The sequence below is a fragment of the Triturus cristatus genome, chromosome 9 (assembly GCF_964204655.1).
Source record: "Triturus cristatus chromosome 9, aTriCri1.1, whole genome shotgun sequence".
NCBI classification, from domain to species: domain Eukaryota; kingdom Metazoa; phylum Chordata; class Amphibia; order Caudata; family Salamandridae; genus Triturus; species Triturus cristatus.
The window spans coordinates 1256711420-1256734935 of NC_140592.1; the positions used below are offsets into that span (position 1 = coordinate 1256711420).

At 50.7% G+C, this 23516-nt stretch overlaps 1 protein-coding gene across 3 annotated transcripts in view; it reads right to left on the reverse strand.

The window, feature by feature from the left end:
• Positions 1 to 23516, reverse strand: part of PRKD1 (protein kinase D1) — a 937657-nt gene that overhangs the window by 105285 nt on the left and 808856 nt on the right. For all 3 annotated transcript variants that reach the window (XM_085627361.1, XM_085627360.1, XM_085627362.1), the window contains 2 exons: positions 16243 to 16315; positions 4167 to 4273 (listed from right to left, as the gene is read on the reverse strand). In XM_085627361.1, coding sequence (XP_085483487.1) covers positions 4167 to 4273; positions 16243 to 16315 — 180 coding nt within the window. The remainder of the gene's footprint in view (positions 1 to 4166; positions 4274 to 16242; positions 16316 to 23516) is intronic.

A 23516-nucleotide genomic window follows, 5' to 3' on the forward strand; every position in this document is an offset into this window, starting at 1 on the left:
TAAATTATAGACTGTACTTTATGTCACAAGGAAGCCATAATGGTATGTCAGTGGCACAGTGTGTAAACATGCAACCATCAGCCACATGCCAGTGCCCTGGGGAGCTGATGGGAAGTATCAGGGCTGGGTACCTGCTTGCTGAAGCTGTCTGTTTAATCTAAGGGCACTGGCTGTCCCTGCATGTCATTGATTACAACTCACACCCAGTGATACAAACAGGGGAGGTGCACCTATAGAAAGACTCTTTGTCTTACATTATCTCCCTCCATGTGTGTGTCCTTCGATATGTGTTTATAGATATTTATATGTGATTTTATGGATTTTTAAAATCATATTGTAGGATTAAAACCAGATATATTTTTTTGACTTTTGTGGCATTCAATGTTGTCGTGTTTGTGAGTGTGTGTTGAAGTACACAACTGAGGGAAGGTTGAGTGACTGTGGGGTTTTGATGCTGTTATGTTTAATATTGACTAAGGGAGCATTTAGTAGTTTGCTTCACTGCATTCAAATACTCTTTGTCAGGTTCTTCTATTGCTTTTGACCCAGAATAGTGTTATATGAAATGTTAAATAAGTATCTTATTACCCAGTTAGAGTATATTTATGACCTTATCAAGCAAAGGATCCTATTTCACATGTATGAAGCTGCACCCTTCATTACAGAGGCCACGCCTCTTCTTCATGTTTGATTAACATGCATCCTAGGCTACTTACTCCCTTTTAGACCCCCCCCTCCCTAAACATACACACCCGTTTTTTCATTCCATTTAAAGCACGGGTGGAATCTTTCAGCCAGCACTTGATAAAAACTCAGGCTTGACCAGTGGCTGCCCATGGTGATTATGGATGGCTGAATCCGCGAGTGCCCTTACAGATGAGCAGCAGAGCGAGAGGCGTTTGCGACATCGACTCTCCCTGGATGGAGCTCCCAGTGACTGAGTATATTGGGTGGGTGAGTGTTCTGGCAGCTGGCCACACAGCGGATTCCAAAGAGATCTGTGGTCGCACACCCGACTGGCTTCTTAAAGACCGCTAAACAATGTGGATTACTTTTGTGATCAGAGTGGGTGATGGACTAGTCCCTGACCAGGACATGCGTTTTTAATGATAGCTGGTGGCTTCACTGATGGCTGACCACAGAGACCACAGAGGGTGGCTTCACTGATGGCTGACCACAGAGGGTGGCTTTACTGATGGCTGACCACAGAGGGTGGCTTCACTGATGGTTGACCACAGAGGGTAGCTTTACTGATGACTGACCACAGAGGGTGGCTTCACTGATGGCTGACCACAGAGGGTGGCTTTACTGATGGCTGACCACAGAGGGTGGCTTCACTGATGGTTGACCACAGAGGGTAGCTTTGCTGATGGCTGACCACAGAGGGTGGCTTCACTGATGGCTGACCACAGAGGGTGGCTTCACTGATGGCTGACCACAGAGGGTGGCTTCACTGATGGCTGACCACAGAGGGTGGCTTCACTGATGGCTGACCACAGAGGGTGGCTTTACTGATGGCTGACCACAGAGGGTGGCTTTGCTGATGGCTGACCACAGAGGGTGGCTTCACTGATGGTTGACCACAGAGGGTGGCTTTGCTGATGGTTTACCACAGAGGGTAGCTTCGCTGATGGCTGACCACAGAGGGTGGCTTCACTGATGGTTGACCACAGAGGGTAGCTTCACTGATGGCTGACCACAGAGGGTAGCTTCACTGATGGCTCACCACAGAGGGTGGCTTCACTGATGGCTGACCACAGAGGGTGGCTTCACTCATGGCTGACCACAGAGGGTGGCTTCACTGATGGCTGACCACAGAGGGTGGCTTCACTGATGGCTGGCCACAGAGGGTGGCTTCACTGATGGTTGACCACAGAGGGTAGCTTTGCTGATGGCTGACCACAGAGGGTGGCTTCACTGATGGCTGGCCACAGAGGGTGGCTTCACTGATATCTAACTTTAGAAGGTAGATTCACTGATGGCTGACCATAGAGGGTGGCTTTACTGATGGCTGACCACAGAGAGTGGCTTCACTGATGGCTGACCACAGAGGGTGGCTTCACTGATGGCTGACCACAGAGGGTGGCTTCACTGATGGCTGACCACAGAGAGTGGCTTTACTGATGGCTGACCACAGAGGGTGAAATCACTGATGGCTGACCACAGAGGGTGGCTTCGCTGATGGCTGATGACAGAGGGTGGCTTTCCTGATGGCTGACCACTAAGGGTGGCTTCACTGATGGCTGACCACAGAGGGTGGCTTCACTGATAGCTGACCACAGAGGGTGGCTTCACTGATGGCTGACCACAGAGGGTGTCTTCACTGATGGCTGACCACAGAGGGTGGCTTCGCTGATGGCTGACCACAGAGGGTAGCTTTGCTGATGGCTGACCACAGAGGGTGGCTTCACTGATGGCTGACCACAGAGGGTGGCTTCACTGATGGCTGACCACAGAGGGTGGCTTCACTGATGGCTGACCACAGAGGGTGGCTTCACTGATGGCTGACCACAGAGGGTGGCTTCACTGATGGCTGACCACAGAGGGTAGCTTTGCTGATGGCTGACCACAGAGGGTGGCTTCACTGATGGCTGACCACAGAGGGTGGCTTCACTGATATCTAACTTTAGAAGGTAGATTCACTGATAGCTGACCATAGAGGGTGGCTTCACTGATGGCTGACCACAGAGGGTGGCTTTACTGATGACTGACCACAGAGGGTGGCCTCACTGATGGCTGACCACAGAGGGTGGCTTCACTGATGGCTGACCACAGAGGGTGGCTTCACTGATGGCTGACCACAGAGGGTAACTTTGCTGATGGCTGACCACAGAGGGTGGCTTCACTGATGGCTGACCACAGAGGGTGGCTTCACTGATATCTAACTATAGAAGGTAGATTCACTGATGGCTGACCATGCGGCTGTATTCATAACAGCTGACCGTAGTAGGAAGTGTTCATGATGGTGCACCATGCAGGTAATGGTTTTAGTGATATCTGACCACATCAAGGGGGCTCAGTGATGTCAGTCCATGCTGTGAGATTACACTAATGACTCAACTTAGAATCAGAGAGAATTTGCAAAGGGCTACCACGGAGAGTGGCTGAATGTCTGACCCCAGAAGGACTTGGAAACTCTTCCTCCTGATATAGATGACCTCTTATATCACCAGCTCTTGTAGAAAACTCTGAACATTTAAGTACCGCCCATATATACCTTCCCAACCCTTCCTAGTGAGCTCCGCCTGCATATGTCATGCTACAACCTGGATTAATGTACTCATCACCCAACGGTCAGACACCAGATTGTAACGTGATGTCCCTTCCTGCTGCTGATGCATCCACCACCAGCAGGCGTGACCTTCGATGGTGCTTCCAACTACCGATGCTGCTTCAACTTCCTATGATGTGCCCGGACAACGATGGCGCCTTTAGCAACTGCAGGCAGCTCTGACTGTCCATGGACCTTCAACTGCTGATGCTGCCTGTGAGCGCTGATGTCTCATCTAACTGCTTATGTCACTCCTGATGTGACCCCGGCAGCCGAAGTCGCCTATGACTTTCTGTCACCTCTGAACGCCCATATCACTTCTGATGTTGTCTCTGAATGTTGGACCTGACTGAAGATATTGTCTCTGCCTCCGACGCTGATGTCATCTCTGAATGCAGATGTTGCTTTTCAGTGTCGATGTTGTTGCCTCTATCTGTTGGTATCACTTTTGACTGCTAATAATTATAACCCAGTATTTGTAAAGCACAAACTAATCACCCCTAAGGGTCTCAAGGCCCTGGGGGCCGGCGGGGAGATTACGCGAGCCCAGAGTCACAGGGTACTGGGCTGAGCTGCCGCTGGGAATTGAACTGCGATCCCCATGGTCCGGAGTCAGCCGCCCTGGCCACTTTGCCACATCTCTCTCACTGCTATCACTCTAAATGTCGATAGCACTGCTGATGTCACCTCTGACTACCGATGTTCCTCTGACTGCAGATGTCACCTCAGATTGCAGATGTTGCATTTCGCTGAGTACCAATGTCATCTCTGACTGCAGATATTGCCTCTGACTACATCTTTGGATACTACTCCTCACCTCTGCACTTAACCAAGATGGCCGACAAACCATGAACTCCCCCAGCCCTTAGCCACCTCTCAAGCAGCAGACACATACCTGCAAGATGGCCACCTCGTTCCGCAGCTGACTCTCCTGCTTGGTCGGGAACCGAAGTTTGTCGATGATTTTAATGGCGACATCTCTTCCTGTCTTACGATGTTTCCCTAAAAGCAAAATATATGATTAAGCGTGTTTCACTGACATGGGTAAAAGCTCAGGAATAGAAAGCAGGACTGGGTGGAACTCGTGGAGTTTCACTCTGCGGAATTCTGCAGGGTTACAATAAAACTCCACAAGATTCCACAAATTTCACGAGTGGGCGGAAATAGGCACATCGCCCCGCTGGCACTGTGATTTAGAACCGGGAGCTCATTCAAGGCTGAAAAATCAGCGCAAACAGCACCACGCGACAAGCCAGTGGGCGCAGATTCCCACGTTGATATAGCCAACTTACTGTTTTCGAGTCGAACCCAAGAAAAATCCCTGCCAGGTGGCAGAACCAGCCTAGAGATCGTGAGCATGCAGCCACAGTGACCAGCCTAGAGGTGGTGAGAATACAGCCACTGTGACCAGCCTGGAGGTGGTGAGAATGCAGCCACTGTGACCAGCCTAGAGGTGGTGAGAATGCAGCCACTGTGACCAGCCTAGAGGTGGTGAGAATACAGCCACAGTGACCAGCCTAGAGGTGGTGAGAATGCAGCCACCGGTGGTGAGAATGCAGCCACAGTGACCAGCCTAGATGTGGTGAGAATGCAGCCACGGTGACCAGCCTAAAGGTGGTGAGAATACAGCCACAGTGATCAGCCTAGAGGTGGTGAGAATGCAGCCACTGTGACCAGCCTAGAGGTGGTGAGAATACAGCCACAGTGACCAGCCTAGAGGTGGTGAGAATGCAACTATGGTGACCAGCCTAGAGGTGGTGAGAATGCAGCCACAGTGATCAGCCTAGAGGTGGTGAGAATACAGCTATGGTGACCAGCCTAGAGGTAGTGAGAATGCAGCCACTGTGACCAGCCTAGAGGTGGTGAGAATGCAGCCACTGTGACCAGCCTAAAGGTGGTGAGAATACAGCCACAGTGATCAGCCTAGAGGTGGTGAGAATGCAGCCACTGTGACCAGCCTAGAGGTGGTGAGAATACAGCCACAGTGACCAGCCTAGAGGTGGTGAGAATGCAACTATGGTGACCAGCCTAGAGGTGGTGAGAATGCAGCCACAGTGATCAGCCTAGAGGGGGTGAGAATACAGCCACAGTGATCAGCCTAGAGGTGGTGAGAATGCAGCTATGGTGACCAGCCTAGAGGTGGTGAGAATGCAGCCACAGTGATCAGCCTAGAGGTGGTGAGAATACAGCCACAGTGATCAGCCTAGAGGTGGTGAGAATGCAGCTATGGTGACCAGCCTAGAGGTGGTGAGAATGCAGCCACAGTGACCAGCCTAGAGGCGGTGAGAATACAGCCACTGTGACCAGCCTAGAGGTGGTGAGAATGCAGCTATGGTGACCAGCCTAGAGGTGGTGAGAATGCAGCCACAGTGACCAGCCTAGAGGTGGTGAGAATACAGCCACTGTGACCAGCCTAGAGGTGGTGAGACTGCAGCCACAGTGACCAGCCTAGAGGTGGTGAGAATGCAGCCACAGTGACCAGCCTAGAGGTGGTGAGAATACAGCCACTGTGACCAGCCTAGAGGTGGTGAGAATGCAGCCACAGTGATCAGCCTAGAGGTGGTGAGAATACAGTCACAGTGATCAGCCTAGAGGTGGTGAGAATGCAGCTATGGTGACCAGCCTAAAGGTGGTGAGAATGAAGCCACAGTGACCAGTCTAGAGGTGGTGAGAATGCAGCTATGGTGACCAGCCTAGAGGTGGTGAGAATACAGCCACTTTGACCAGCCTAGAGGTGGTGAGAATGCAGCCACAGTGACCAGCCTAGAGGTGGTGAGAATGCAGCTATGATGACCAGCCTAGAGGTGGTGAGAATGCAGCCACAGTGACCAGCCTAGAGGTGGTGAGAATACAGCCACTGTGACCAGCCTAGAGGTGGTGAGAATGCAGCCACAGTGATCAGCCTAGAGGTGGTGAGAATACAGTCACAGTGACCAGCCTAGAGGTGGTGAGAATACAGCCACTGTGACCAGCCTAGAGTTGGTGAGAATGCAGCTATGGTGACCAGCCTAGAGGCGGTGAGAATGCAGCTATGGTGACCAGCCTAGAGATGGTTAGAATGCAGCCCTTGTGACCAGCCTAGAGGTGGTTAGAATGCAGCCCTGGTGACCAGCCTAGAGGTGGTGAGAATGCAGCCACTGTGACCAGCCTAGAGGTGGTTAGAACGCAGCCCTGGTGACCAGCCTAGAGGTGGTGAGAATGCAGCTATTGTTACCAGCCTAGAGGTAGTGAGAATGCAGCTATGGTGACCAGCCTAGAGGTGGTGAGAATGCAGCTACGGTGACCAGCCTAGAGGTGGTGAGAATGCAGCCACAGAGACCAGCCTAGAGGTGGTGAGAATACAGCCACAGTGACCAGCCTAGAGGTGGTGAGAATGCAGCCACAGTGATCAGCCTAGAGGTGGTGAGAATGCAGCCACAGTGACCAGCCTAGAGGTGGTGGGAATGCAGCCACAGTGACCAGCCTAGAGGTGGTGAGAATACAGCCACTGTGACCAGCCTAGAGGTGGTTAGAATGCAGCCACAGTGACCAGCCTAGAGGTTGTGAGAATACAGCCACTGTGACCATACAGCCACTGTGACCAGCCTAGAGGTGGTTAGAACGCAGCCCTGGTGACCAGCCTAGAGGTGGTGAGAATGCAGCTATGGTGACCAGCCTAGAGGCGGTGAGAATGCAGCTATGGTGACCAGCCTAGAGATGGTTAGAATGCAGCCCTTGTGACCAGCCTAGAGGTGGTTAGAATGCAGCCCTGGTGACCAGCCTAGAGGTGGTGAGAATACAGCCACTGTGACCAGCCTAGAGGTGGTTAGAACGCAGGCCTGGTGACCAGCCTAGAGGTGGTGAGAATGCAGCTATGGTTACCAGCCTAGAGGTAGTGAGAATGCAGCTATGGTGACCAGCCTAGAGGTGGTGAGAATGCAGCCACAGTGACCAGCCTAGAGGTGGTGAGAATGCAGCCTTAGGGACCACCCTAGAGGTGGTGAGATTGCAGCCCCAAGGACCAGTGTAGAGGTGGTGATCTTTTTAGTAGACACGTAGAAATGTCCTAATGGTTTGTGGACGATGGGTTGGTCACAGAGGAGCCATGGGACATGAAGGAGATTTGTTAGAAGTGGACTCATCTTGGGAAAGACACAAGAAGTAAGCATCAGAGACAGACACACACCCTCGGGTCCTGATTCAATTGCAGCAGTAGGGTTCTAAAGAGGTGGCTCTACTTTTCACTTTTAGCACCAAGGGCTCACAGACTGACCATAACAACATTGTCAACAGATATCACTCACAGAATGATAGCTTCATGGACATCTTGAGAAGCAGTTCTGGGATTCTTTGCCCAGGAACACTTTTAAGAGACAGGAGGACAAACCTTCCAAAGAAGCCGCCAGCAGTAATGGCTTCCAATGACATAGGACAGCTGCTCCCTCCGAAAGGTCACTGAACAAGGAAGTAGGACAGTGGACTGGCCAATGAGAACAGAGAAATCCAGCTGAAGAACTGGCACCTTTGGAAAGGATCCATCTTTCTCCAACCTTCTGTGCAGAGTAGTGAGGTGCTCCTCGAGGCGAGAGCTCTTCCAGTGAGGCGCTCTATGGTTGATGCCTCCTTATCGACTGAACTTGAACTAGAAGCGCTGCGACTCCTAGGGTGACCCTCTATGCCATGGGTTCTCACTAACATTTCCCCAGGGGCCGCAAACTGCCGTCTGTGGCATGCCTGAGGGCCCCACCAATGAAAAACAATGGGATGGTCGGGGTGATAAAAGGTGAGCGTAGGGGGATGCGAAGCAGATGCATTGTGTAGACAACAAACCGAGCCTTCACATGACTTCTGTCTGCCACCAACGCTCTATTCTCAAGCATCAAAATTAAAGTCAAAGCATTAACTTATAATGTAAATCATGAGAGGGAAAGAGATACTCATCTGGTGGTGGAATTGCAAAATGTGAAACCGGAAAACCTGGTATCAGTCATGGCTTCCCCACTTGATGAAATTGTGTGATCCTAGGCAATTTGTTAATTTCACTTTGCCTCCTCTTTCTTCATTAACACACATGAGAGCCCCTTAAACTACTTATAAGAGTTCAGAAATAGGATATGTACGCTATAAAACCTTCTTGAGGTTTATTTAATAAACTATAATGGTGTTCCAATTATATAACAACCAAGGCTAATCACAAGGTGCACCTTACAAATGACTTCCATCTTGGTTCACTAATAGCAAGGGCATGAGTCAGGGGTACACTAGGGTGGACGGTGTCCACCCACTATTTTCACAGGGTGAACGCCGTCTACCCTGCCAAGAAGTTGGGACCCACTGGAAAATATGCTGATTTCGTCCCGGTGTTATTTGCAAACACTGGGACACTTTCAGCAGCTCCTGCACATTGTTGTCTGCTTTCCATCCCCAACAATGTGCAGGCGGGGACGGGGCTCTCTTATTTCTGACTCCTGCTGGGCCCAAAACAAAGGCCGAATCTGAGGGGTCATCAGGCCTCCTTTTGTGAGTCTCTGGGCTGGGAGCAGTCAGGTGCCACACACCTAGAAGCAAATACAGCAGAGTGGAAACAAAGGCTCACACCTTGTTAGCACTTCACACATACTTAAGAGAGGCCGCTTTTCACTTTGTTCAGGCTCTGTTTAGGTCGATATGCATGCCTGTAAGAATTTCAGATGTGTTGGTCTTTCTCAGTATTTACACAAAATAAATAGCATTTATATATTGCTTACTACCCCTGAGGAGACGTTGAAATAATTTAAGTACCACTATTTTTTCTTTCAAAGCACTATGGGTAGAGGAAGTTTACGCTGACAAAAGGCAACACTGTTTTATGGGTAGCTTACAAAAGGGTGAATCGTCTGCCTAAATCAGGAGGGTTTCCCTGTGTACTGGAAATGTGCTTCATTGTATTCATGATAGACATGTTAAACATACATGCGAGGGCTTAAGATCTGATGTCACTCACTTTTTATGATGCCACTTCCTGTGATGTCACGCGCTGTGATGTTACGCGCTGTGATGTCACGTGCCGTGATGTCATGCACCCTTGATGTCATCCGCCAGTGATGTCACTTGCATACTAATGGTTAGTCCCCCACTTAAGTTTTTTAGGTCTCGCGCCTAGCGTTGCACTGCGCAGGAGTGCTCGCGCAGCGAGAGTCCTTTTGTCCGGGGTTCAGAAATGGACCCTGGAATCGTACACGCTCGTGCGTGTGTTTTTTGTTTTGTCTTCTATTATTGGGCTTTTAGTGGCTGTATTTTTTAGACAGAGCACGCAATAGGCCAAAGGCAGGCGCATCGCTCCGCCCACGGCCTATTGGTGTCTGTTCGCGCACTAAAGCCTATCTGGTTTCAATTATCGTGCCCAGACATGGGCGCGATAATTGAAAGCATATGGCTGTCTGTGGCGCGCATGCGCGCACCATTGGCAGCTGTCTCTGCTTCCAATAGTGATTGCTTTCGGTTTCGCGATCGCTTTACGTGTGGCTCTGCTTTCAGTTTTGTGATCACTTTACTTGTGGCTTTGCGGCTGCAATACAGTTTGTTGCTTAATTGGGAGGAATGCGTAGCTAATCTTTACGCGGTTACAAGGTAAAATAAATGAAGGCGGTTACAAGGCAAAGTAAATGAAAATGCGCGGCAAATATTTACTTTGTTACAAGGTAAAATAAATGAAGGCGGTTACAAGGTAAAAAAAATGAAAAATGCGCGGCAAATATTTACGCGGTTTCAAGGTAAACAATGCGTGCCTAATAATTGCACTATACTTCTCTTTTTCTAATGTCGCGTCAGGGTTACTGAAATAATTGACTGTGTCTGCTTAGCTACAAAACAAGGACTCGTTGGGGCTAAGTCATACTTTCTGACTGGACTGAAAACGTGTGATTTTGGATAGAGTTCTTTCTCATCCGTTACCCGATTCCCTTAATCTAAAATGGCGCTTGCTTACAAATAGTTATAGACATATAGACATAAATACACAGAGCTAGACCTAGGTACAGGAAAACAGACGTACACACATATAGAAAAGGAGATTAACAAGCAAAGAGATATACAGAAACAGAGGCACATACACAAAGCTAGAAGCTGAGACAGACAGACAAAGAGGAACAGAGGCAGAGATAAGACAGAAACTTATAATCACTAAAAGGCACATATAGAGTTTGATACATACAGTCAAATACAGTGTACACATAGGTAGACACATATAGCTGAGCATGACGGGCACAGAGGAGCATATACAAAGACAGAGACACACAGATAGACTGAGAGAGAGATAGAAACGCACAAACTAAGAGAAAGATGAATACACTATGAGAGAAGAAACAGACAGTAAAATAAATACATCTTGTGGCTTTGCTTTCAGTTTTGCGATCACTTTACTTGTGACTTTGCGGCTGCAATACAGTTTGTTGCTTAATTGGGAGGAATGCGTGGCTAATCTTTACACGGTTACAAGGTAAAATAGCGGCTACAAGGCAAAGTAAATGAAAATGCGCGGCAAATATTTACTTTGTTACAAGGTAAAATAAATGAAGGCGGTTACAAGGTAAAAAAAATGAAAATGCGCTGCAAATATTTACACGGTTACAAGGTAAACAATGCGTGCCTAATAATTGCACTATACTTCTCTTTTTCTAATGTCGCGTCAGGCTTTCAGAAATAATTGACTGCATCTGCTTAGCTACAAAACAAGGACTCGTTGGGGCTGTCATACTTTCTGACTGGACTGAAAACGTGTGATTTTGGATAGAGTTCTTTCTCTTTCCGTTACCCGATTCCCTTAAGTTGTGTGTGGATGTGTGTGTGTGTGTGTGTGGTTGTGTGGGTGGCTGTGTGTGTGTGGTTGTGTGTGTGGTTGTGTGTGTGGTTGTGTGTGTGGTTGTGTGTGAGTGTGGTTGGGTGGTTGTGTGTGTGGCAGTGTGTGTGTTGTGTTTGTGGTTGTGTGTGTGGTTGTGTGTGTGTGTGTGGTTGCGTGTGTGGGTGTGTGGTTGTGTGTGTGTGTGTGTGTGTATGGTTGTGTGTATGTGGTTGTGTGTGTTTGTGTGGTTGTGTGTGTGTGTGGTTGTATGTGTGGTTGTGTGTGTGTGGTTGTGTGGTTGGGTGTGGTTATGTGTGTGGCTGTGTGTTTGTGGTGTGTGTGTAGTTGTGTGTGTGGTTGTGTGTGGTTGTGTGTGCGTGGTTGTGTGTGAGTGTGGTTGTGTGTGTTGTGTTTGTGGTTGTGTGTGTGGTTGTGTGTATGTGGTTGTGTGTGTGGTTGTGTGTGTGTGTGGTTGTGTGTGTGGTTGAGTGTGTGTGTGGTTGTGTGTGTGGTTGTGTGTGTGGTTGTGGTTGTGTGTGTGGTTGTGTGTGTGGTTGTGGTTGTGTGTGTGGTTGTGGTGGTTATGTGTGTGGTTGTGGTGGTTGTGTGTGTGGTTGTGGTTGTGTGTGTGGTTGTGTGTGTGTGGTTATGTGTGTGTGGTTGTGTGTGTGTGTGTGGTTGTGTGGTTGTGGTTGTGTGTGTAGTTGTGGGTGTGGTTGTGTGTGTGTGGTTGTGTGGTTGGGTGTGGTTGTGTGATTACACATCACATAATTACACTGTATTCAATACAACATAAATACACTCCACATACCACTCAGCACTACATAATTGCATGTCACATAATTACTCTCTACTTAATGCAAGATAAATACCCTCCACACAATACCACTCTGTGCCACATAATAACACAACACATAATTACACTGTACTCAATGCAACATAAATACACACCTTTCACTCAAGTTCGAGCTATATAAATAAAACACACAAAAAACAATTGCAATGCAATAGGTCTCACATTACTGAATCTTTGAGCTGCTATTGGTGTTGCATTATTATTAGCAATGCCAACAGCTCAAACTTTAATAATGCGAGACCTATTGCATTGAAAATGCTTGTTAGGACTTGTGCCCTGCTAATAGCATTCTTTTCAGAAAATCTTGTTTGAAAACTATCACTGCTAATCAAGGCCTCTCATTGCAGTGACAATCTGATCTACTAAGGTAAAACTCTCATGCATGTTTAATAAAATACACTTGTTTGCAGAGAGTTTAAGACTAAAGAAGTCTTTAAAACTAAAGGTTTTCCTAAAGATACATTTTTCTAGGGCACGTTCTTTTCTTCCTTATGGTTACTTTAGCTAATGTGTAAAATGTGTAAATAAAATATGCCCATTTGTTTTGCAGCGTTCTGAATTTTCCTGCTCTGTTAAGTGAACAGCGGGGGCATGCTGCCCCCGCGCCATACTTTGTGTATCTCTGCTCTATGCCAACATATAGCGGGCACGTGCTTGCCGGATGCATGCTACTATTTCAACTTCTATTATGTCGTATTACCACTATCTCTAATAATATATTTTGGATTGCCATTATGTTGTGCTTGTGAGCGCCTCTACATTTTATGGGGCGATTCTAAGCACGTTCTTTCACATCCAGAGCAGGGCTTCAGGGAGCTAGAAGGTTTGCTCGACTTGTCATAGTTTGAAGTCAGTTACGTGGGCTTTGTTGGGCGGAGTGTAGCGCCTCGTGAACATATATGTGTTTCTTTCACCTTGTGAGAGGCAGTCAGCGCTATTAACCACGACCCTCGTGTTTCTCAGTGTGACATCAAAAGATGAAGTGTCGCTCCCTTCAAGTTACTAGTGCTCACTCTGTATATTGGAAGCTTGCAAGTAACTTGTCTGTCACGAGGCATAAATAACTATTAAACAACAGAATCGCACATATCTTTTCTAGGACAGCTTGAAAGGCCTTTAAAACACCTCTGAGGGCAAGTATTGATATACAAGGCCTTTACATAGAAAAAGCTGCATGCAGACATATAAACATACATGCAGCACATTTTGAGGTTTGAGCAAATTCATTCCAGTGGTCGCTGTGAAGCACATTAACCCCGGTTTAACGAGCCTGCTGTGTTTAATCTGATATTATGCGCCTCTAATCGATTCAGAGACACAACTAAAACAAGCATTGAAAATGCAATAGGTCTCGCCTTTGATTAAGTTAAAGCCATTTGCTTTGCTAATGGTATTGTATAGCAAAGCAAATGGCTTTAACTTAATGAAGTTCTAGCCCCTATTCCCATCTTCTCGCACCCAATGTATCCTTAAATGTCCCATGTACAGCCAAGGTTGACACTCCTATTACCCCTGCCCTCCAGTGACACTTTACCTGTTACGGGTGGTGGTGGTGGTGGTGGATGTGGTGTGGTGGACATGGTGGTGGACGTGGTGGTGGTGGACGTGGTGGTGGACGTGGTGGTGGTGGTGGATGTGGTGGTGGTGGTGGTGGATGTGGTGGTGGTGGATGTGGTGGTGACGTGGTGGTGCTGGACATGGTGGTGGTGGTGGACGTGGTGGTGGTGGATGTGGTGGTGGATGTGGTGGATGTGGTGGGGGTGGTGGACGTGGTGGTGGTGGTGGTGCTGCTGGACGTGGTGGTGGAGGTGGAGGTGGTAGTGGTGGACGTGGTGGTGGTGGATGTGGTGGTGGTGAACATGGTGGTGGTGGATGTGGTGGTGGTGGTGGACATGGTGGAGGAGGACGTGGTGGTGGACATGGTGGTGGTGGACGTGGTGGTGGTGTGGTGGACGTGGTGGTGGTGGACGTGGTGGTGGTGGACGTGGTGGTGGTGGTAGTTGTGGACGTGGTGGATGTGGTGGTGGACATGGTGGTGGTGGATGTGGTGGTGGATGTGGTGGTGGTGAACATGGTGGTGGTGGACGTGGTGGTGGATGTGTTGGTTGTAGACATGGTGGTGGTGCTGGTGGTGGACGTGGTGGTGGTGGATGTGGTGGACATGGTGGTGGTGGATGTGGTGGTGGTGGACATGGTGGAGGTGGATGTGGTGGTGGATGTGGTGGTGGTGGACGTGGTGGTGGTGGACGTGGTGGTGGTGTGGTGGACGTGGTGGACGTGGTGGTAGTTGTGGATGTGGTGGACGTGGTGGTGGACGTGGTGGTGGTGGACATGGTGGACGTGGTGGTGGTGGAGGACGTGGTGGTGGTGGTGGATGTGGTGGTGGTGGATGTGGTTGTGGTGTTAGTGGACGTGGACGTGGTGGTGGACGTGTTGGTTGTGGACATGGTGGTGGTGGTGGATGTGTTGGTGGTGGATGTGGTGGTGGTGGACATGGTGGTGGTGGACGTGGTGGTGGTTGTGGTGGAGGTGGTGGTGGATGTGGTGGTGGTGGACATGGTGGTGGTGGACGTGGTGGTGGTGGGTGACATGGTGGTGGTAGACATGGTGGTATTGGACATGATGGTGTTGGACGTGGTGGTGGACGTGATGGTGGTGGATGTGGTGGTGGTGGATGTGGTGGACATGGTGGTGGTGGACGTGGGGGTGTTGTTGGTGGTGGACATGGTGGTGGTGGACATGGTGTTGGTGGAGGTGGTGGATGTGATGGTGGTGAACGTGGTGGTGGACGTGGTGGTGGTGGATATGGTGGTGGTGTTGGACATGGTGGTGGTGGATGTAGTGGTGGTGTTGGACATGGTGGTGGACGTGGTGGTGGTGGACGTGGTGGTGCTGGTGGTGGTAGACGTGGTGGTGGTAGTGGTGGATGTGGTGGTGGTGGACGTGGTGGTGGTGGACGTGGTGGTGGACTTGGTGTACGTGGTGGTGGTGGACGTGGTGGTGGTGGACATGGTGGACATGGTGGTGGTGGTGGACGTGGTGGTGGACATGGTGGTGGACGTGGTGGTGGACATGGTGGCGGTGGACGTGGTGGTTGTGGTGGATGACTATTGGTAGGAGGGTGCTGGCAGAATGCGGAAGGAGAGGAGGATCTCAGAGGGGGCACATAGGAGAGCATAAAGAGGCCGAATATTAGAAACAAAAAACAATGAGTAGATAGAACACAAAACAGATTTAATGGGGTGGTCCCTTCTTATAGCTTATGTGAATGTTCCTTAGCACCCCGTTTTTAGTAAACAGGGGGACTATGGGGAGATTAATTGATAAATCATGCATGATGATCACGTGTGATTAATTGATTAATCACGCATGATGATTGCATGCAGAAGCTGGTGTTGTTCGAGTCACGGCGTTGGCTTACCAATGTGTGATTCTGGGCAAATTATTTAATATCCCGTGCCTTCTAAAAGGCAATGTGTTCCTGTGTGAATGTGCTCCTGTGTAATGTAACTGGGTGTCTTGTAAAGGTCTCTACTACTCTTGAGTTCAGTTTGCGCTGTTTGAATTTGCTAAACAAACAGCCAGCAGACCTTGTAGAGCAAGAGCCTATTATATCCGTTCATGTAGCGCACGCACAGCAATGAGGGCTCTGTACAGCCTAGTACTGCACACTACACAACAAACAATTATATCCGTTCATGTAGCGCATGCACAGCAATGAGGGCTCTGTACAGCCCAGTACTGCACACTACACAACAAACAAATATCCGTTCATGTACGGCACGCATAGCAATGAGGGCTCTGTACAGCCCAGTACTGCCTTTAAAATTTAAAGCGCATTAAAGCGCAATGCTCCGTTAATAAAAAAAAACACGTTGTGCCGGCAGTGAGAGTGGCTCACAAAGAAAAGGAAAAAGTGCTTAGTGGCCAATTAAGAGACACTGTCTCCCGCCACAAGTAAAAGATCCAGTCCCTGTGGGCGGGGCCAAAATTGGACAGGGTGGTAACCAGGAGGGACTAAAAAGCCTCCTGGACAATAGTAAAACCCGGTCTTGCATAATTGGTGTTGCAAAATGACGCGCACCAATGCAAAACACGGGCGGAGCAGAAAGCGAGCTTCTGGAATCATATTGATTCCAAGAAGCCCTCGCATGGCGAGAGCAACGCATGCGCGCTGCTAACGCCAGGCGAGACCTAAGAACTACGAGGTCGTGGGACATTGGGTACATGCGCTCCATCATTCATAACAAGATCCCATTACGGGTTCTCCCTGTTCCCCCTACTATTCCCCCCCACACTCCCAAACATTGCACCTACCTCCGTAGACTATTCCAAACTGTCCCGAGCCCAACACCTCGTCCGGAAATATCTGGTACACGGAACTGATGTCCTGAGGAGGAAACATGAGCAGAGAGTGAGGGTTGCATCTTCAAAAGCGTGGGCACTGGAGGGTACAGAAGGAGACAGTAAGGGACGCTGGGCACAGGAGGGCATGGGAGGGTACAGAGGCAGAGAGTAAGGGATGCTGGGCACAGGAGGGCATGGGAGGGTACAGAGGCAGAGAGTAAGGGGCGCTGGACACAGGAGGGCATGGGAGGGTACAGGAGCAGACAGTAAGGAACGCTGGGCACAGGAGGGCATGGGAGGGTACAGAGGTAGAGAGTAAGGGGTGCTGGGCACGGGAGGGCATGGGAGGGTAAGAGGCAGAGAGTAAGGGAAAAGGAGGGCTTGGGAGGGTGCAGTAAAAGACAGTAAGGGATGCTGGGCATCGGAGGGCATGGGAGGGTACAGGAGCAGACAGTAAGGGGCGCTGGACACAGGAGGGCATGGGAGGGTATAGAGGCAGACAGTAAGGGGCGCTGGGCACAGGAGGGCATGGGAGGGCACAGGAGGAGACAGTAAAGGATGCTGGGCACAGGAGAGCATGGGAGGGTACAGGAGGAGACAGTAAAGGACACTGGGCACAGGAGGGTATGGGAGGGTATAGGAGCAGACAGTAAGGGACGCTGGGCACACAAGGACATAGGAGGGTACAGGGGCAGACAGTAAAGGGCGCTGGGCACATGAGGGCATGTGAGGGTACAGGAGCAGACAGTAAGGGGCGCTGGGCAAAGGAAGGCATGGGAAGGTACAGGAGCAGACAGTAAAGGACGCTGGGCACAGGAGGACATGAGAGGATACAGAAGCAGACAGTAAGGGACACTGGGCACAGGAGTGCATGGAAGGGTACAGGAGCAGACAGAACGGTACAGTGGGCACAGGAGGGCATGGGAGGGTACAGGAGCAGACAGAACGGTACGCTGGGCACAGGAGGGTATGGGAGGGTACAGGAGCAGACATAAAGGACGCTGGGTATAGGAGGGCATGTGAGGGTACAGAAGCAGAGAGAATGGAAGATGGACACAGGCACGCAGATGCATGCAGACTGAAAAAGGGGGCACATGCATGGAGGCATGCAGACACTGGATAGGTGGGCACATGCATGAAGGTATGCAGACACTGGATAGGTGGGCACATGCATGGAGGCATGCAGACACTGAATAGGTGGGCACACACATGGTGGCATGCAGACACTGGATAGGTGAGCACATGCATGGAGGCATGCAGACAATGAATAGGTGGGCACATGCATGGTGGCATGCAGACACTGGATAGGTGAGCACATGCATGGAGGCATGCAGACAATGAATAGGTGAGCACATGCATGGAGGCATGCAGACACGATGAATAGGTGGGCACATGCATGGAGGTATGCAGACACTGGATAGGTGAGCACATGCATGGAGGTATGCAGACACTGGATAGGTGAGCACATGCATGGAGGCATGCAGACACGATGAATAGGTGGGCACTTGCATGGTGGCATGCAGACACTGGATAGGTGGGCACATGCATGGTGGCATGCAGACACTGGATAGGTGGGCACATGCATGGACGCATACAGACACTGGATAGGTGGGCACATGCATGGACGCATGCAGACACTGGATAGGTGAGCACATGCATGGAGGCATGCAGACACTGGATAGGTGGGCACATGCATGGAGGCATGCAGACACTGGATAGGTGAGCACATGCATGGAGGCATGCAGACACTGGATAGGTGAGCGCATGCATGGAGGCATGCAGACACTGGATAGGTGAGCACATGCATGGAGGCATGCAGACACTGGATAGGTGGGCAAATGCATGGAGGCATGCAGACACTGGATAGGTGGGCACATGCATGGAGGCATGCAGACACTAGATAGGTGAGCACATGCATGGAGGCATGCAGACACTGGATAGGTGAGCACATGCATGGAGGCATGCAGACACTGGATAGGTGAGCACATGCATGGTGGCATGCAGACACGATGAATAGGTGGGCACATGCATGGTGGCATGCAGACACTGGATAGGTTGGCACATGCATGGAGGCATGCAGACACTGGATAGGTGGGCACATGCATGTAGGCATGCAGACACTGGATAGGTGAGCACATGCATGGTGGCATGCAGACACGATGAATAGGTGGGCACATGCATAGACTGAGGAGCATGCAAAGAGTATGGCTCGTTGGGGACAGGAAGGAATGGAAGAGTAGGAGTGCAGACAGTACACAAAGGTGGGCATGGAGAGGCCTGTGGGCACGCAGACACCACAGAACGACGGGCACATGCCTCGAGGCATTCAGACAATAGGGAAAGGTGAGTGGGCACAAGCAGGGTCGGAGTGCATAAAAAAAGGAATGTCCGTACAGGCGTGACATAAGTGCATAAAATAAGGAAGGTGGGCACAGGCGTGGCAAGAGTGCAGAAAAAAAGGAAGGTAGGCACAGGCGTGGCAAGAGTGCAGAAAATTAGGAACGTGGAGACAGGCGTGACAAAAGTGCAGAACATAAGGAATGTGAGTACAGGCATGACAAAAGAGGATAAAATAAGGAAGGTGGGTACAGGCGTGATAAAAGTGCAGAACATAAGGAATGTGGGTACAGGCATAACAAAAGGGGATAAAATAAGGAAGGTGGGTACAGGCGTGGCAAGAGTGCAGAAAATTAGGATGGTGGGCACAGGCGTGACAAAAGTGCGGAACATAAGGAAAGTGGGTACAGGCGTAACACAAGTGCAGAAAAATAGGACAGTGGGCACAGGCATGACAAAATAAGGAAAGTGGGCACAGGTGTGACACAAGTGCAGAAAATAAGGAAGGGTGGGCATAAGCATGAGAAGAGTGCCGGAAGTGAGAACGTGCAGGCAATCAGGGTGGGTCCAAGCATGAAAAGAGTGCAGAAATAAGGGGGTATGGACGTGACAAGAAAACATAAAATAAGGAAAGTGGGCAAAGGCACAACAAGAGTGCGGCAAATAAGGAAGGTTGGCATACGTATGTCAAGACTAGATAAAATAAGGAAGGGTGGGCAGAGATGTGATGGCAGCCAAATGTGGGTACAAGAAGGGAGTCAGGGCAGAAGATAACAAAGGAAGAAAAGGTGAATACAGGCTTGACAAGAATATAAAGAAGAGTCCAGCACAGGCATGGCATGGGGTGGAAGGCATAGAATGACGTGCCCGGGCACTCATGACGGTGCAGAACAGAAGAAAGGGCAGAGAAAGGGAAACACAACACCGCTCAGCTGCAGGAAGAGTTCAAAGGTCAGTGTTGCAGGATCTAAGTGAAAAGGACAGTAATGTAGCGCCTTTTGGGTGAAGGTGGAGTGGGCAGTACAGCGCCTCCAGCTGAAGGTAGAGGCGGAGTGGGCAGTAGCGCTGTCCCACCTAGCTGCAGGTAGAGTTGGGAGGGTAGTGTCGCAGGTTTAAGTGAAAAGGACAGTAATGTAGCGCCCCTTGGGTGACGGTGGCGTGGGCAGTACAGCGCCTGCAGCTGAAGGTAGAGGTGGAAGCGCAGTGCTGTAGGATGTAGGTGAAAAGAGCAGTGATGTAGCGTCACAGACAGGTGAAGGTAGAATGGGCAGTGCAGCACCTCCAGCTGAAGGTAGAGGCAGAATGGACAGTAGCGCTGTCCTGCTTAGCTGCAGGTAGTGTTGGAGAAGGGCAGTGTCGCAGAATGTTGGTGAAAAGGGCAGTGATGGGGGGCCTCTTGCGTGAAAGTGGAATGAGTGGTGCAGCACCTATAGTAGAAGTGGAATTGACAGTAGCACTGCCCCACCCAGCTGCAGGTAGAGGTGGGAGGGGGGGCAGTCGTGAGTTACCTCTCAGCAGGTGGGAGACGGTCAATGGGCAGCATTCAGTGCCCATGGCAGTGTTTAATGTGCAGTGGCACGACAGCCCTCAGCTGCATGCCGAGATAGAACAGGCAGTAGTGCTGCATTCCTCCGCTAGTGTAGAAGCGGAATGGGCAGTATGCAAAGCCTCTCCGCCTGAGGTAGAGGTGGAGTGGGCAGTATGCAGTGTGGCAGCTGGTGGTAACTGTGGAATACAACAGAGGTAGAGCTCGAATAGGCTGCGGTGCACTGCCTCCACGCTAGCAGCAGAGGTGGACTGGGCAGTACAGCGTGTCCCAAATGGAGGTAGATGTGGACTGGGCAGTACAGCGCCTCCAAGCTAGCAGCAGAGGTGGACTGGGCAGTACAGTGCCTCCCAAATGGAGGTAGAGGTGGAATGGGCAGTACAGCGCCTCTCAAATGGAGGTAGAGGTGGACTGGGCAGTACAGCGCCTCCCAAATGGAGGTAGAGGTGGAATGGGCAGTACAGCGCCTCTCAAATGGAGGTAGAGGTGGACTGGGCAGTACAGCGCCTCCCAAATGGAGGTAGAGGTGGAATGGGCAGTACAGCGCCTCTCAAATGGAGGTAGAGGTGGAATGGGCAGTACAGCGCCTCTCAAATGGAGGTAGAGGTGGAATGGGCAGTACAGCGCCTCCAAGCTAGCAGTAGAGGTGGACTGGGCAGTACAGCGCCTCCCAAATGGAGGTAGAGGTGGAATAGGCAGTACAGCGCCTCTCAAATGGAGGTAGAGGTGGACTGGGCAGTACAGCACCTCCAAGCTAGCAGCAGAGGTGGACTGGGCAGTACAGTGCCTCCCAAATGGAGGTAGAGGTGGAATGGGCAGTACAGTGCCTCTCAAATGGAGGTAGAGGTGGACTGGGCAGTACAGCGCCTCCCAAATGGAGGTAGAGGTGGAATGGGCAGTACAGCACCTCTCAAATGGAGGTAGAGGTGGAATGGGCAGTATAGCGCCTCCCAAATGGAGGTAGAGGTGAAATTGGCAGTACAGCGCCTCTCAGATGGAGGTAGAGGTGGACTGGGCACTACAGCGCCTCCCAAATGGAGGTAGAGGTGGAATGGGCAGTACAGCGCCTCTCAAATGGAGGTAGAGGTGGACTGGGCAGTACAGCGCCTCCCAAATGGAGGTAGAGGTGAAATGGCCAGTACACTGTGCTTCTCAGATGGTAGTGAAACGGGCAGTATCTCAGCACTGGGAATAGCCATGATCTCTACAGTGCACAGTACCTCTCAGTTAAAATGTAGAGGTAGAATGCATGGCATGATGTGCCTCTAAGGTGGGCGTGGAGAATGAATGGGCAGTAGTGCAAGACCTCTCTCATGCAGACAGAGGTAGAACGGCTAGAGACTCAACAGCTTTAAGGCAGGGGTAGAACGGCTAGAGACACAATGGGTTTGAGGCAGGGGTAGAACGGCTAGAGACACAACGGCTTTGAGGCAGGGGTAGAACGGCTAGAGACACCACGGCTTTGAGGCAGGGGTAGAACGGCTAGAGACACAACGGGTTTGAGGCAGGAGTAGAACGGCTAGAGACACAACGGCTTTGAGGCAGGGGTAGAACGGCAAGAGACACAATGGCTTTGAGGCAGGGGTAGAACGGCTAGAGACACAACGGTTTTGAGGCAGGGGTAGAACGGCTAGAGACACAACGGGTTTGAGGCAGGGGTAGAACGGCTAGATACACAACGGCTTTGAGGCAGGGGTAGAACGGCTAGAGACACAACGGCTTTGAGGCAGGGGTAGAACGGCTAGAGATACAACGGCTTTGAGGCAGGGGTAGAACGGCTAGAGACACAACGGGTTTGAGGCAGGAGTAGAACGGCTAGAGACACAACGGCTTTGAGGCAGGGGTAGAACGGCTAGAGACACAACGGCTTTGAGGCAGGGGTAGAACGGCTAGAGACACCACGGCTTTGAGACAGTGGTAGAACGGCTAGAGACACACCGGTTTTGAGGCAGGGGTAGAACGGCTAGAGACACAATGGCTTTGAGGCAGGGGTAGAACGGCTAGAGACACAACGGCTCTGAGGCAGGGGTAGAACGGCTAGAGACACAACGGCTTTGAGGCAGAGGCAGAACGGCTAGAGACACAATGGGTTTGAGGCAGGGGTAGAACGGCTAGAGACACAACGGGTTTGAGGCAGGGGTAGAACGGCTAGAGACACAACGGCTTTGAGGCAGGGGTAGAACGGCTAGAGACACAACGGCTTTGAGGCAGGGGTAGAACGGCTAGAGACACAACGGCTTTGAGGCAGGGGTAGAACGGCTAGAGACACAACAGGTTTGAGGCAGGGGTAGAACGGCTAGAGACACAACGGGTTTGAGGCAGGGGTAGAACGGCTAGAGACACAACAGCTTTGAGGCAGGGGTAGAACGGCTAGAGACACCATGGCTTTGAGGCAGGGGTGGAACGGGCAGTAGCACAGAGCTTTTTAGCAGCAGGATGGGCTGGAATCGGCAGTTCAGTGCATCTCAGCCTCAGGCTGATTTGGAGTGGACAGTAGCAAAGCACCTATAGGTAAAGTTGGAATGGGCAGTGGCACAGAGCATCTGAGCTGGAGAAGGAATGGGCAGTATTGAGTGCCTCTGAGTTTGACAAGGACAGAGAATGGGCAGTAGCGTGACACCTCTCAGACAGACGTAGAGTTACAATGAGCAGTACCACAGCAATTTTCATCTGAAAGAATTGATGAAATGGGCAGTAGCTCCACATGTCTGAGATGGCAAAGGAATGGGCAGTAGTGCAGCACCTCCAAGGCAGAGGTAGAGTTACAGTGGGCAGTAGCGCTGCACATATGAGATAGGGTTGGAAGGGCAGTAGCCCAGCTTCTCTTAACTGGAGATTGAGTTGGTAAAAAGCAGTAGTGCGCTGTCTCTATTGGACCTTGAAATGGGCAGTGGTGCTGCCCCTCTCTTGGAATGGGCAGTAGTGCAGTGTCTTCATTGGAATGGGCAGCAGTGTCTCCCTGGCAATGGACAGTAGTGCAGCGCCTCTCTTTCAATGAGCAGTAGTGATTCTCTGACAATGGACAGTAGTGCAGCGCCTCTCTTGGAATGTGCAATAGTATCTCTCTGACAATAGGTCAGTAGTGCAGTGTCTTCATTGAAATGGGCAGCAGTGTCTCCCTGGCAATGGACAGTAGTGCAGTGCGTCCATTGGAATGGGTAGTAGTGCCTCCCTTGCAAGAGAGAGTAGTGCAGTGCCTCCCTTGGAATGGGCAGTAGTGCCTCCCTGGCAATGGACAGTAGTGCAGTCCGTTCATTGGAATGGGTAGTAGTGCCTCCCTTGCAAGAGAGAGTAGTGCAGTGCCTCCCTTGGAATGGGCAGTAGTGCCTCCCTGGCAATGGACAGTAGTGCAGCGCCTCTC